The sequence below is a fragment of the Platalea leucorodia genome (genome assembly GCF_965183815.1).
Source record: "Platalea leucorodia genome assembly, chromosome: 9".
Lineage (NCBI taxonomy): Eukaryota > Metazoa > Chordata > Aves > Pelecaniformes > Threskiornithidae > Platalea > Platalea leucorodia.
In genome coordinates this window covers 51,986,408-52,000,192 of record NC_138831.1, presented here as the reverse complement: position 1 = coordinate 52,000,192, position 13,785 = coordinate 51,986,408, and the positions used below count along the sequence as shown (strand labels likewise).

The 13,785-nt window shown below is 45.0% G+C and overlaps 1 protein-coding gene across 1 annotated transcript in view; it reads right to left on the bottom strand.

The window, feature by feature from the left end:
• Positions 1–1,326: 1,326 nt before the first annotated feature.
• Positions 1,327–13,785, bottom strand: part of TP53BP1 (tumor protein p53 binding protein 1) — a 28,122-nt gene continuing 15,663 nt past the window's right edge. The window contains exons 13-25 of the mRNA XM_082322345.1: positions 12,525–12,617; positions 10,873–11,374; positions 9,785–9,937; positions 8,202–8,494; positions 7,691–7,867; positions 7,030–7,451; positions 6,707–6,898; positions 6,002–6,205; positions 5,205–5,417; positions 4,514–4,608; positions 3,308–3,507; positions 2,305–2,450; positions 1,327–1,666 (exon numbers count right to left, since the gene is read on the bottom strand). Of these exons, the coding sequence (XP_082178471.1) occupies positions 1,479–1,666; positions 2,305–2,450; positions 3,308–3,507; positions 4,514–4,608; positions 5,205–5,417; positions 6,002–6,205; positions 6,707–6,898; positions 7,030–7,451; positions 7,691–7,867; positions 8,202–8,494; positions 9,785–9,937; positions 10,873–11,374; positions 12,525–12,617 (2,878 nt within the window). The 3' untranslated portion in view covers positions 1,327–1,478. The remainder of the gene's footprint in view (positions 1,667–2,304; positions 2,451–3,307; positions 3,508–4,513; positions 4,609–5,204; positions 5,418–6,001; positions 6,206–6,706; positions 6,899–7,029; positions 7,452–7,690; positions 7,868–8,201; positions 8,495–9,784; positions 9,938–10,872; positions 11,375–12,524; positions 12,618–13,785) is intronic.

Genomic DNA, 13,785 nt, shown 5'->3' with positions numbered 1-13,785 from the left:
TCCTACTGAACCAAAATAAAACCATCTTCTCATGCAATTATGTGGAATATTGTCAATGTCTGCACCCAAGTGCAAAGGCACTAGAGTGGCACCGCATCCTATTTCAATGAAAAGCAGTATCTCGCAGGAACTTCTTGCGTGTTACTAGGATTTCCTAGCCTTGTGATAACAGACTATCTTGCCGTAAGTCCATTTGGACGAGTGGCAGAAGAGAGCCCTCCAGTCCGTCACTGGGGTGCAGTATCAGGTTTCCCAGTTTGATCACAAAGGCTGCTGGGAAACCAGCCTTCCCCTCAAAGGGTCGCTGTTTTCACAGTACCCAAAGGTGCAGCTCGCAATGTTACGTGTCCTTGGGGGAAAGAAGTCCTCTCCGCTCACTCAGAAAGACACAGTAACAGCAGACAGCAAGTGTAAGGCCTGGCATCTGCAGTGCACCACAGCTGTTTGTGGTAGGACTGGGCCTGATGCAAAGCTTAAAATCCTGTGATCTTGAAAAAAGCTAAACAACTGGAGAAAGGGTGGTGGAAGTTTGGCTGTGGGATTTACAGATGAGCACAGCCAGAAGGTGGCCGAGCGAGGAAAAGATGGGGAAAATAGACGCATCAAGAAAAACTCAAGACCGCGTATGCGGCCGGATGGAGGCCTGGGTACGCCTCTAGCCTCTAGCGCTGGTAGAGCCAAGCGCTGTCGAACTCAGCCTTTGCCTTTATGCCAGCTGACCACTAAGATAAGGTGCCTGGCTGTGAGTGCAGCAGCTCGGGAGCAGATGATTTACCCCATTACCATTTAAACAAAGAGACACAGCGCTTACTTACATACTCTTTGCAGCTCAGTCTCCTAGCAGTTGAGTTGTCCTAGGTCCCTGTGTCTATATCTCTACTTACGTAGTGCCAAGCCTGCACTAAGGCAGGTTAATACCTATACAGTCACCCCAGGGAAAAAAAGAAAGGTAGTCAAAACAAAACGGCGCTTTGTCCTAGAAATTCTTACCAGTCACTTCGGCAACATCTCGGTGAAATTCCTGGCAAATAACAGCAGCGAGCTGGAGGGGTACACAACATGCTATTCTTCCAGCAGAGAGAAGCGCTGCTGCCGCTGCTGCCCTGAACTTGGTCATAGGGTATTCGCTCCTGTAACTACAGGCTGCCAGTTGAGGACACCTTTTCCTTCCTTTATAATTGACTTTGTGTTGAGGTCAGCCTTTACTGGAAGTAGAATATTAGCGCTGTTCAGCTCAGGGAAATGTAAGCATTTCTTTCTCTCCCTCCTCCTTCTCTGGAGGCATGGCCCTGGAATAAGTTCAGATAAAGTAGGAGTCCCAGCAGCTACCACAAGAGATTGAACATTTATTTCATCATAAAAGTCCAGCAGATAAAACTATTTACAGTAATCCATGCACACTGTCCAATTACACAAACATTAAAACCTGATTAAAACACAGTCTGCACAACAGTGGGACAGCAGGGCAAAGTTTTAGTTTAGTGGGGGACATAGTTATGTTTATACTTTGGATGCTTGTTGTAGCCTACTCTCTCCCCAGCAATAAGGCTCTGGATCACCCACTCTTGCGAGACAACGGGCAGCCGTAAAGCTTCTGCACACTTCAAGACACCAGCTGGGCAGGAAACATCAGTCACCACCACGTCATAAACACCCAAAGCAATATCTGCACAGGAAGAAAGACAGGCATCTGTCAGGTGAAAAACCAAAAAGGATCTTCTCTGCAGCAGCAGATCAGTGTGTTTCAGCACTATGCATCTCCCTTCCATGCCCTCTCATTCCTAGCCAGTGAATTCTCATTGTAAAGTTAAGATCCTCTACAGCAACGCTGCACCTTGCAAGGAAAAGGCTCCCTCTAGTCCAGACAGAAATTAACAGAAAACCAGTAGCCAACATTACAGGCAGGACTAGATAACCTGAGTCCTGACCTCAGGCTGCGAGTACCAGGGCCTACATCCCTTATGGAGAGGGAGAGACAGCAGCGTTCAGAAGGACGAGGAAGCACAGTTTTAGTGGCCTACAGAAGGTCCAGGAGCAACTCTTGCCTATGTCTCCCTTTCAACGTAGGCTGGAAGCTGACGGCTTGCGTCCTGAATTGCTGCAGCATCTCCTTCTCTGGAAGGTAGGTCTTCCAGGTGGAATCTTCTAGACTACGTTCAAGCCGAGAGCTAGTGTCTGCACTCTGCCTTCCTTTATGCTTATAGACAACCTTGTAAGCCATCCTAAATGTTTTTAAACCATCCTAGAGACCACAGCGGCCTGGGATTCCCAACTACTAGGCCTGAGAAACTGGCCAACGAGTACCTTTGTTGTGAGCATTTGAGTAATGCTGTTTAACAGATGCTGCTCCCCCCGTCATGAGGATTTCAGACCACAGATCCAGGAAGTTTTGCTGCTGGTCTGACACCAGGAGAACCTTCAGGTTATGGAACGGGTTTTCTCGAGGGTGCCTGTAGAAGAAAGAAGAGAAATGCAGACTGCTAAGAATATCCAGTAGTCTGAGACTTTATTTGAGGACCATTATCTACTTCTTCTAGTCACTCGATTGGCTCCCATATTGCTTCTTTGAGTACCTTGCATACAATGACCTGCTCTCTTACCACCCCTCCTGATATTTCAGGAATTAACAATTGGAACAATTATCCTCTGCTTACAGATAGTAAACCAGAGCTAGACAACATTGGTGGGCTGTGTGTGCAGCAGCCTAAATCCAAAGTTAGGCTAAGCTCCTCCTTAATCCTGAGCCCCCGTTTCTGTGCCTCCACTCGGACAGGGCTGAGCAGGCAGGCATCGGCCTCCTGCCCAGAAGTCCAGAGAGATTTACAAACTGCTGCCGTCCGCCCCTCACCTTGCCTGAGGAGTCTGACCTGACAATTGTTCTCTCACAACAGACCTACTGGATTAAACTCCATAGAAAATGCAGAAGCTGGCTTCAAAATGTACCAAAGGAAAAGGAAATTGCAGTAGTATTGCTTTCCTTTATCCAATTCTGAGCAATTCGAGAGTCAGCCAAGTGTGTGGGAAGCCTTGCCTGAATTCAGCCTTCCTCAGGAGGAGACTGACATCTTTCTTACTTCCCAGGAGACTTTTTTGTGTATATGGCACCCAAATGTACCTTGGCATTAAAGGTCACTGTAAATCCAAAGGAAGAGATGGAAGTGCTGTTCCGATATGGAAGGGAAAGCATGGGGAGCAGTACTAGGGACACCTTCAGCATTTGCAGTATTCAAGAGCCTCCCAAGCATAGCAATTCTCTCTGATTAAATCCTTGGCCTGTGGACTCAGATCATGGTTATTTGGCACTTACCATTCTAGCAATTTTTGCTCCTGGAGGCTATAACCAGCTGGCAAAAGGTAATTCCGATAATTTTGAAGCTGGTTAGCATGACAGCTATCATGGACCCAGATATGAGACACACAGGGGATCCCTCTGGCAAGGCACAGCAAGTATTTCCGAGTTCGACAATGCTGGTCCGCAATTAAAAGACACTGATATGCTGCATTACACTTCAGGGGAGACAAAAAGACATGTAAACGGGAGACAGTGCTTGCAAAAAACCCCTGAAGTTATCCTGCTGCTAAACGCTTTAAAGAAGAAAACAACTGCAACCCTGATTTTCACAGCCATATTATGTGAAAGGTGAATTAGATAAACAGATTCTGAAATCAGGAGCACCTATAATAGCCACCTGTTCCAAGCTATGCAGTTCGCAGGCAAAAACTCTGCCTAGTAGTTTTTGTATCATAACTCCCTCTTCCAGTTCAGACAAAGGAGAAGATTCATCTTTTAGTCTGAGACTCAGTAAGTCACTAGAGAAGACTCTGCATCCTCAGGCAAGATGCTCCAAGAACAATTTACCCTCTCTATTAAAAATCTAAAGTAAAAGTGACACTAAATGAAATTAGTTGCCCAAGTAGATCTGGTAAGTGAAGAGCTCCACCCTTATGTGTTCTGGGGCACAGACCTTGGTGAGAGCACACCTGGAGTGCTGCATCCTCTCCTAGGTTCCGCAGTACAACAAAAACACCAGACATACTGGAGCAGGCCCAGCCAAGGGCCACCAAGATGTCTAGGCACTGGAGCATCTGACATGCAAGAAGAGGCTGAGAGAGCTGAGCTTGTTTAAGCTCAAGAAGGGAAGGCTTGGGTGGTCTTATCAATGCATATTCATGACTGATAGGAGGGTGTACAAAAGATGGAGCCAGACTCTTCTCAGTGTTATCCACTAAAAGGACAAGAAAGCAACAGGTACAAATTGAAATACAGGAAAATCCATTTAGTTTTTTTTTTTTTTTAAATTGTGGGTGGTCAAACACGGGATCAAGTTGCCCAGAGAGGCTGTGGAGTTTCCATCCTTGAGGATACTCAAAACCCAAGTGGACAAGGACCTAAGCTATCTGCTCTATTTGATCCTGCTTTCAGCAGGGGGGCTGGACAAGATGAGCTATAGAAATTCCTTCCAATCTCAACTGTTCTGTGACTATCATTCTAGATTAGTAAGCGAGCCCTTACCTGGGTTTCATTGAAGTCTTCCAGGATATAGCCAGCTCCTGCTCGCAGCTGCTGTGCTATGTAATGCTTGTCGTATGGAGTAATCTCTAAAAATTCTACAGCAGAAACAGAAAGTTCAGGTTTTGGCTATAATCTATCTGCTTATGTCCATACACTCCTCAGTCTACAGAGCCCTCATCCATTCCAGTAAGGGACCCCAGCCTTTCTCCCACGAATATCTAGAGAAAAGCCTCGGAAGAGTCAAAACCAGCCCAAGAAGCGCACAGCACTGGCCCAACCAGCCAAGTGAGCACCTCGTCACTTTCTTCGTGCTCAGTTCACTGCATGAAACATGACCCTAGCAAAGGCAAACTGTAGCAACCGATTCATGCTTTCAAGTCCTATGTTTCCCAGCACTATCCCTTATCTCTCAAAACCTTCCTTCTCACATTATACTATTCTGAGACTGCTGATCTCACTAATTTTCACACCTTTCTTAACTTGCTGAACAGCCCTATGGTCACCATTGAGGTTTGAAACATTTCAGGCTGTAAATTCTCTAGAACGAAGACTGAGTCTTAGATCCTTTCTGCAAAGGATTAAAGACCAAAAGCGTAAAACAAGCACTCACACAAACGCCGGATCAGACAACATCCAGCGTCTTTAGCCACAGCATTCCACTTGGAAATGCAACGGGTAACATTTGCCTCACCTTCTTCCTCCTCGCTGCTCCCTGCAGGACCATCTGATGGCTTCTGGTGATTGACCAATTTGTCACTGGGTGTTGCCATGGTGAGGAGAAAAGCATAGCCCAAAAAGAGGGTCTTATTTTGGGGCAAGGGTCCAGGATGGTCCTCCAGTGCTGGGGGATTTACAGCATCTCCACCTTCACAGGTGCTTACAAACTCTCCGGCTCTCACAGCCCCTGCAGAGAGACAGAAGCACCATGAGTCTCAGAAGTCAGGTTCAGCACAAAGACCCTGGCTAAGATTTGGGACATGTTCAACTCCAGTTATTTTACTGGAGGAGAGAGAGGGAGGCGGGATTGGGTTAGGATTACACTAGGATAGGCAGGGATCTTTTACCCTTCTGGTTGCAAAGAATCTTCAAAACAAAACCTGAGTGACTACTGGGACAATGTTCGTCAGTCTATCAACATCCTGAAGCAACACCTACTGCTGTGAAGGGCCCCTTTAACAGCTAGGCATTTCAGGGCTGACTAACAGATATGAAAGAGCTCAGAAAGGAGGGAGGCAAATCACAACATTAAGGTCAGAACATTTCTAAAAGGCAGAACTGAAAAGATGGCAGGCAAGTACTCAGACTATGCTAAAAATATCTCTGGCTGCTGACTGCATCCAGGGAGAATCAGTCTCAAATCCTGCAGGGCAAACAAGCAATGTCATCTACTTTTTGCTTATGGGACTTGGAAAGATCAATTACAGAAATACCAGGGAGGAAAAAAAATAGCCAAACGCAAGTTTAAGAGCAGAAAATAAAGGTTCTCACCAGGCTTTATCGTTGCTGACTTGCGGCCACGTTTAGCTGGGGATCTCTCATCTTCAGAAGCAACGAGCTTCCTTTTCCCAGAGAGTGTCCCTGGTGGGATGCGTGGACTCTCCTGCCCTTTACGAGTGGGAGTTGTGCTGCTGCTGGAAGTGCTGGGAGAGCCAAGGTTACTACGTCGCTTCCGCTTCCCCTCCACAAGATTATCTGTAATACAGTACGCAGAGGTTAGTCACTGGCTGTCACCTGACTCCACGAGTTTTCACCCTACCTGTAAGTACAGAGGTGGCTAAACTCAATAGTACTTAGAAGGTACATACTACCACCCTCTGACAGAGAAGAGCAAGAAAAAAGATCTCTCGCTTGTGTATTTTTCTTCTCAAGCCCTGTACCCTGCCTGTCTTTCTTCCTCCCAGTACTGCTGAAGAGTTTGTATCATAGCAGCCATCCACCAAGTGTAAATGAGTACAGCAAGCATCACTGTCCTGGAGGCAGGCCACTCTCCACAAACCAGTCAATACCACTAAGCCTCTGAGCAAGATGCAAACCAAGAAAAGCACCTCAAAGATCCCATTATAAAGTACCAAAAGCATTCCTGAATACCCAGAAAGATTTAAACATGGGTAATTCAGGTCAGGAACTAGAAGCATCTCAAAGGCACAAGATGCAGAACAGCTCAGCCAGCAGCTCAACCGCACCTCCCCTTACCGAGACTGATGTCCGCTGCTTTGGTCAGGGGGGTGACAGGTTCATAAGGACCTAGCCCAAACTGCTCCCGGAGCTTATTTCCTTGTTCCAGAGACAAGATAACAGCCATTCGTTTGTACCACTTCCTCTGGCCTTCCTTTTCAATGCAATAGTACAGCTCTCCAGACTCCTTCCGGTGTCCCTTCACCACACCTGATAAGAAGCACGGAACACCTGTTAACCAACTACAGCCAGGCTTCTCATCCTCCTGGACAAAGCACGCCTCTCCCGCTGCATTCAGCAACTCGGAAAACCCAAGGACAGAGCTCAAGCACTGCTCTTACCTGCACTAAAGTACTCATCCTCTGAGAGTGCAGTCACCTCAGTCTCCAGGGGGATAGGATCACAGAGTAAAATATCTCTTCCTAGCACATCACATTCATATCCATCATCAAAGAGCAGCTTGTACTTTCCCGCCCCAACATCCTGGGTAATCATCCCGGAATAGAAGTACCCATTTGAGGACCACTTTGCTACAACCCTGAGGCCCACAAAGCTGCTCCCAGAGGATGAGTCTGCACAGTCCGAAGGACCAGTCACCACTTGCAATGGGATTTCTGGAGAGTCACTTCGACGTAAGGCACAGAAGCCAGAAGCGTCAGATTTCTCCCCTCCATCTGGCAGGTGAACCGAATGAGTAAATGATTTCTCCTCAGGTGACGCTGTAGTTGAGAGATCCTCCACACCTGGCAGTCCAGCTACATCTCTGTAGAAAAGAGAAAAGTAGTCCCAGAAGGAAAAGAGAAAAGCACTCCCAGAAGGATCAGGAAAAAGTTACTAAACAAAGAATACTTGGGCGAGATGCCTGCAGCTGCTACATGCTATCACCAAAAACTTGCTCCTGAAACACTCAGCACTCCTTTTTCTCTGTCACATTAAGACAGCAGCTCCCCATTCTCTTTCTAGACAATAAATTAAAGTTACAGTCTCCGTTTTCCAGGGTACCTTGTTCCTGTTGTTCGAGATGGTGGGCGGCCTCTTCTTCCTCGCCCACGAGGTGTCACAGGTGCTCTGCCACCCTGACGAGTGCCAGGCACAGAGTCCTCCTCTTCCTCACAAGGCAGTGCTCCTGTCTGGCTAACTCTGAGCGGAGATGCTGGCTGACCAGCTCCTTTCCTAGGGCTAGAGAATTTATGAGTTAACTGCTCTGAAAAGAGAAGCCAGCTCATTAGGATTCCCCCATTTCCTTTGTGATCTCCCAACCGGTCAAGAAGTTTGCCTCATCGCTGCTAAACTGGCAAGAGCTTAGGCAAAGCAACGCCTCACATGGAAACAAACTACTCCTTTAGGAAGAAGAGATGTGAAAGCAAAGACTATCTCCTAATTTCTGTTCATCAAGCCAGATCCTTCCCAGAAAATTCTTGGTTTAGGGTCTACCCTGCTTCACACTCCACCCAAGCCAGCTGTTCAGTTCTGCAAAATATCTCTTCTTCCTTTCCCAAGGCTCTGCACGTACCTCAATTTTCCTAAGAAGCCTCTGCCAACGGGTAAAGCAAACTCTGCAGTTTCTGTCCCACACGCTTTCCCTTTGACAGCTCCAGTTCCTCGCCCTGAGCTGCTGCTGCTGCTATGTGTGGCAGAGTGACCGCTGCTTGCTCCACTGGATGTACGGTGGAGGCTTGAGGCCTTAGATGAGAAGGAGCTGACGTCGCCAAGGTCCCCTGAGGTCAGTGATGAGCCCACTGCAGTTCTAGAGGAGGATGTGTCAGTCTCACACTCCTGGCACTCCACTACAGGCTCCTCAGTTTCCTTAAGAGAAAAACAAGACGTTCATCAAAGGGGACGCACTGGCTAGGTGGAAGCTCTACAATCACCAGGCAAAAGCAGAGGCCGTTGAGACCGCTTTCATGAAACCGAAGATAGCCATGCAGATCTGAGTCTGGACTGATCAATGGCAGACAGTGTCTCTCTCACTAGAGGCCTGTAGCTGCTCTGTATAAAGAAGTCACATTAAGAAAACAGTCAACAGGACAGAGCTTGACCGGTATCAAATTAGTCTGGCTTTGAATAATTCCCAGCCTTTGAGAGTGCGAGAGTGCAACAAACACATGAGACGCTAGCAGCCTTTCGTTACTAATAATCCAAGATCAGTTTCAGACAGCTGGTCATTTGGAGCCATTAAAGTTTTATGGATATAAAATATGTATCTACAAAACAGTGATATCAAATGTTGGTAGATAAATTGGAAATGGTTATATGATTGTGACTACACGACCTATGTAAGCACATTTCAGGAAACTTAATTCTCTATTTTAATGTTACAATAAGCAATTTCACATGTAGTATCAGCTGTGAAAGTATAAGCTTTGCACTGAACTAATTTCTCCTTTTGTGTCATTACTTATTGTAACAACACAGCACAAGACTTCTGTTATTTACCTTTATAGCAGAATAGCAGTAACATTTTATTGCTAGCAGGTTGATATGATTACTGTGCACATCAAATCAGCATTTGTCAGCTATCTTTTGAGACTCCCTAAAGAATTTCTGATTAATGAAGGGACGTACACCAACACAAGCGTACTAACAACAGGCTTGTTTAATTTTTGTTTTTAAGTTGCTTTTTGTAGACCTCTCATAGAATCTGGTTCACAGGACTCAAAAGAGTGCGGTTAAAAATGACCCTGAGCTGCAAAACAGGCTAAACTACCTTACATAGTTCTATTTTACAGGCAGAAGTGATTTTTGCTTACTAACAGAATTTCTGCCCATTCTGGAATCTCTCTATTCTGACAAAACCCCAAGAATTTTAAAACAGTTGGATGCACATAGTAGCCTTTTGTTCAGTTCTTTGAGAACAAAAAAAAAAAGTCATCATGTCTTCAGAATACAGCAACGGGCATGAAATACCAGCAACACATACACAGCTTTCACCATGCACTAAATGGTCTACATATTTGCTCATGAAAAGTTTGTCATCACAGCATGCTGACTTGTTCACTCAACTCATTTTCTGCAGCCACAACACATTTTCATTTTAATTTATTTTGTTTTTCAGCCAACACATCCTTACATTTAGCCCTGAAAACAAGAACTTACCTCAACTACCTTTCGTTCCACCTCTGCACCATTTACGTAGTAAACGTCTGTTATAACACGCGTAACAACAGTGCGCACTTCTCGAATAGTTCGCATGTGGCGATGCTGAACTCGGCCTTTGGGCGGGTGAAGAAGGTTAAACTCCTCCTCTCCCTGTAATAAACAGGACAAATTAAAACCAAAACAGACCACAATGAAAAGCAAATAATTTCTGGGTGGAGCTATCTCTGCAGGACAGCTTCTTCATACCATGTTCAAGTACTGGGGTAGGGAACCTTTCAGCATCTTGTTACAAAATAGATGCAACAACACAAGAGACCCTAAACAAGGGAGAACTGAACACATTTTGCTGACTTGCTGATGGGCAGAGGAAGGGAAACCAGAGCAGTCCAAGGAGGAAAGAGCAAACTTGCTTAGCATGGCTTCTGATACTCTTTCATTCAGTGGACTCTCAGCCATATCACACCAATGTTGCACTGCGTATTTATATGCGCTATTCTTAAGTTTAGAAAAAATCGTTTTTCTAGTCTTTGTGTTCACAAGAAATATACAGGCTGTAACTGCAAAGCAATGATCTTTCTTGAGTCTGCAATACTTTCTGAAATACTAATTCAGAGTTATTCATCTTGTTAGAACATTTCTCTGGAGGAGCCCTCCCCTCACGTGTTTATCCATTGACGCTGGATGGAGTGGCAGAACAAGCTGTCAGAAGTTGTCAGAAGGCATCAAACCCTTCATTCAAAATTTCACGAAACTCCCATCTCCACCAAACAAAAAGTGAAAATGTTTTTACAGTGTTAATTACATCTGGACACAAAAAAAACCCCAAAAATGAACCAACCAAACAAAACTTGTCGTATTTTTTCCAGAAAATAGAGACATTTACTTCCCAAACTTATGCTGCCCACTGAGTATTGCTACCTTAGCAGTTGTGTACAGTTGCTACAGGAAAGCTTGCGACACTAACATTTATAAGTGGTCTTTTGGCTTTTTTCGACAGAGAACCTACTGTTAGTGAATTTACTGGCTGAAGGGATGCTTCACTGTTCTAAAGCAGTAAAATTAAATACAGGCAGCCTTCATCGCACCTGGCTGTGCAGAGAGTCCGTGTCCTCTCCAGAGGCATTCGCAAGCTTTTCCCCACTCTCCTCAGTTTGGACGTTTGCATCTTGTCGCCCAGGTCTTTGCCCAGACATACTGGTTCCCACTTCCACCAGCTTACAGGTTTCTTCTGATGTTTGTGTTGCTGTTGTAACAGTTGTTGGGGTAAAAAGACAGTCTGCTGTAGTTTGAATCCCTTTATTCTTGGTGTTTGCCCACCTCTCTCGGCTTTCATCAATTTTAACAGCCTTACTTGGTTTCTTCTGCGTTCTTCTCCCTTCTTCTGCCTGAGTGCTTACAATACCAGTCTCCACAGACTCCCCATCCTCTGCACCAGGAGGCTGTTGATGGCAGTCCTGCTGCATCCTCTGAGGAATTAGGACCTGTCCGCCATTGTCATCTGCCTTGTGTTGCTGGTACTGCCAACCACTGGGATTTTTATGTAATTCAGCATCTTCTTGTGTGCCAGGAAAACTGAACAGATTTCCCCTGCAAACCAGTTATATACAGATCAAAATTATTGATTATAAAAGCAAGACAACCAATATGCTGTCATTCAAGTGAAAGCACTACAAAAAAAAACCCTGGCAGTCATTCAATTGCTTCTTAAGATTGCACGGAACTCAGTGAGTCTCCAATTGTAAAATAACCTTCCGACACCTCTCAAGTGATTCACACGGTAGCAAGAAGAATGGCTGACACCTGCAGAGAACTAGGTGCTTTTCCAAACACTAATAAAGCAATCTATACTCCACACGTCAGGCACCAACTATGCAACATGCTCCTGGAAGTCATGCCATCTTGAAGTTGCTACAGGCTGCTTCAGCACTTCATTGGCTTGGAACTGGTAATCACACCTAGCGAGAAGAGGCAGGAGCATAAATACAAATGCTGGCTAATGTTTTCATTAGAATTTGTCTGCCCTGTCAAAAGTGTTATCAGGTACTATACGGGACTGTATACTGAGCCTTACTAGAAGTATACATTTGGCTTCCCTCATGTACTTGAGGACTTTGAGGAGTCACTGTCCTCCATTCTGCCTGTACATTGCCCAGCACTGGAACTCCCTATTCATTCCAGTCTTTAGTATAACTGTTCAATGCTCTTGAAATACAGGTTACTCTTTCTCCATAGACCAAGACCTCGCTGCCCCATCAAAAGACAGAATGGAAAACACCGAAGAAGCAGACTTCTACACTCGGTCCTCCAGCCAGCACCCTTATCACCTTAAGATATGCAGCAGTACGGTCCTTTTCAAAGCAACCAAAGACAGCAGAAACTGATGGACTTGGAAGGGAGACAATAGCAGAAACAATAACAAACACAATAGGTCAGAAGATCTTGGCACAGGAGAAAGAAAAGGTATTCAAACAGCTGTAAGTATGATCTCAGTTCTCTCAAGCCCCAGATTTTACCGAAGCATATTAGCCAGCTGGAATGACATTGCTGCTCGGTCAAAAAGGTAAGTCTCATTTCCATGTGAGATACAAACATACAGTACTTATTATACTTACCCCATTGTCCCCAACCTTCTAAGTCACCCAAAGACAATGACTTAGTGCAATTTCTTTCATGTAGAAAATGCACATGTGCATATAAATCCAACCAGGACTGGCAGGCAAAGACTGTGAGGAGTTACCTAAACGGAGAAGTGGAAAGACCATGACCTCTGGCCTCATCCTCTCGACGAACTTCACAGACACGACTAAACACAGATGATGCTTTCTGGGAGCTAGCAGTGCAGATTTAAAACAAACAAACAAACAAACAAAAAAGCATCAGGGAGTGAGAAAATCCCTTATACAGCAAAACAAGAGTTCTCTAGCCCCTTGGGAAAGCAACAACTGGTATTGAGCTTCTTGACCTATACAGTCACAGAATGAGTGAGACAGACAGTCTCAAAGGTCAAGAAACAAGCTGCAATTGCATAAGCATTTCTGTCATTTCTGCAGACACCCTAGCAGCCAAGAGCAACGTAACAATTCCCGAAAACGTAGTGTGGAAAATGGCAGTGCCATCAAGAGTTTCACCATCTACTACCTCTGGTACCCACGAGGGGACACAGTTAGGCCATTTATGCCTTACTTCTCAGGATTTTCATGATGCAGCAAAAATATTGGGAGTGACAGTCATAAAGCAGACCCTGAGAGATCAAGTTCAACCTATACCTACAAAGGCAACCCATCCTCAACCAGTGAGGAATGACTGCCACTCATCCTCAGCACTGAGGCATGATTACCATCCAGCATGCAATCCTGTGACAAGAGATACTGAGTTTATTTCAAAGCCTTCTCACTGCATTAAACCATTATACTTCACTCAGATGACTACAAGTCACTATCTTCTGACTCAGATTCTTATTAGTACTTACAAACCATACTCCCCAAAAGCTAAAATCACGCAATGCTAGGCATTAAATGTGAGATAAGATCGATACATACAAATCAAAAGACCAAGGGAGTAACTTATGTTTTGGTCAACACGTCAAACTGTGATTTCAGTATATCAGTGCCCTCGTTATGTTTCTATCAGCTTCATATCAAAAAGAGAATTCTCTTTCAGAACTCCTCAGAGATTCTTTGCAGAAAATTGCACAATAAGGAAAGAAAGCAGAAAACCATGTATTTGAAATTTAAGAGGTAGATAGGGCAGACTTACATTCCAGACTGCACGACATGAATTTCTGCTTTGACTACAATCAGAAGGAGGTAAAATGCTGACATCAGTAGGAAGCACAAAGCCTGTAGTGAAAGAGCAGGTGGGGCACCCACCTTGCCTATATACTTAAAACCTGCTGCGAGAGCTGAAGAGCTAATGTTGTGGCTACTGCTAAAACCATTCCCTGCTTCTGTGTCTCATATTCTTTTTTTTTTTCCCCTGCTGGTGGTAAAAAGCAGAAG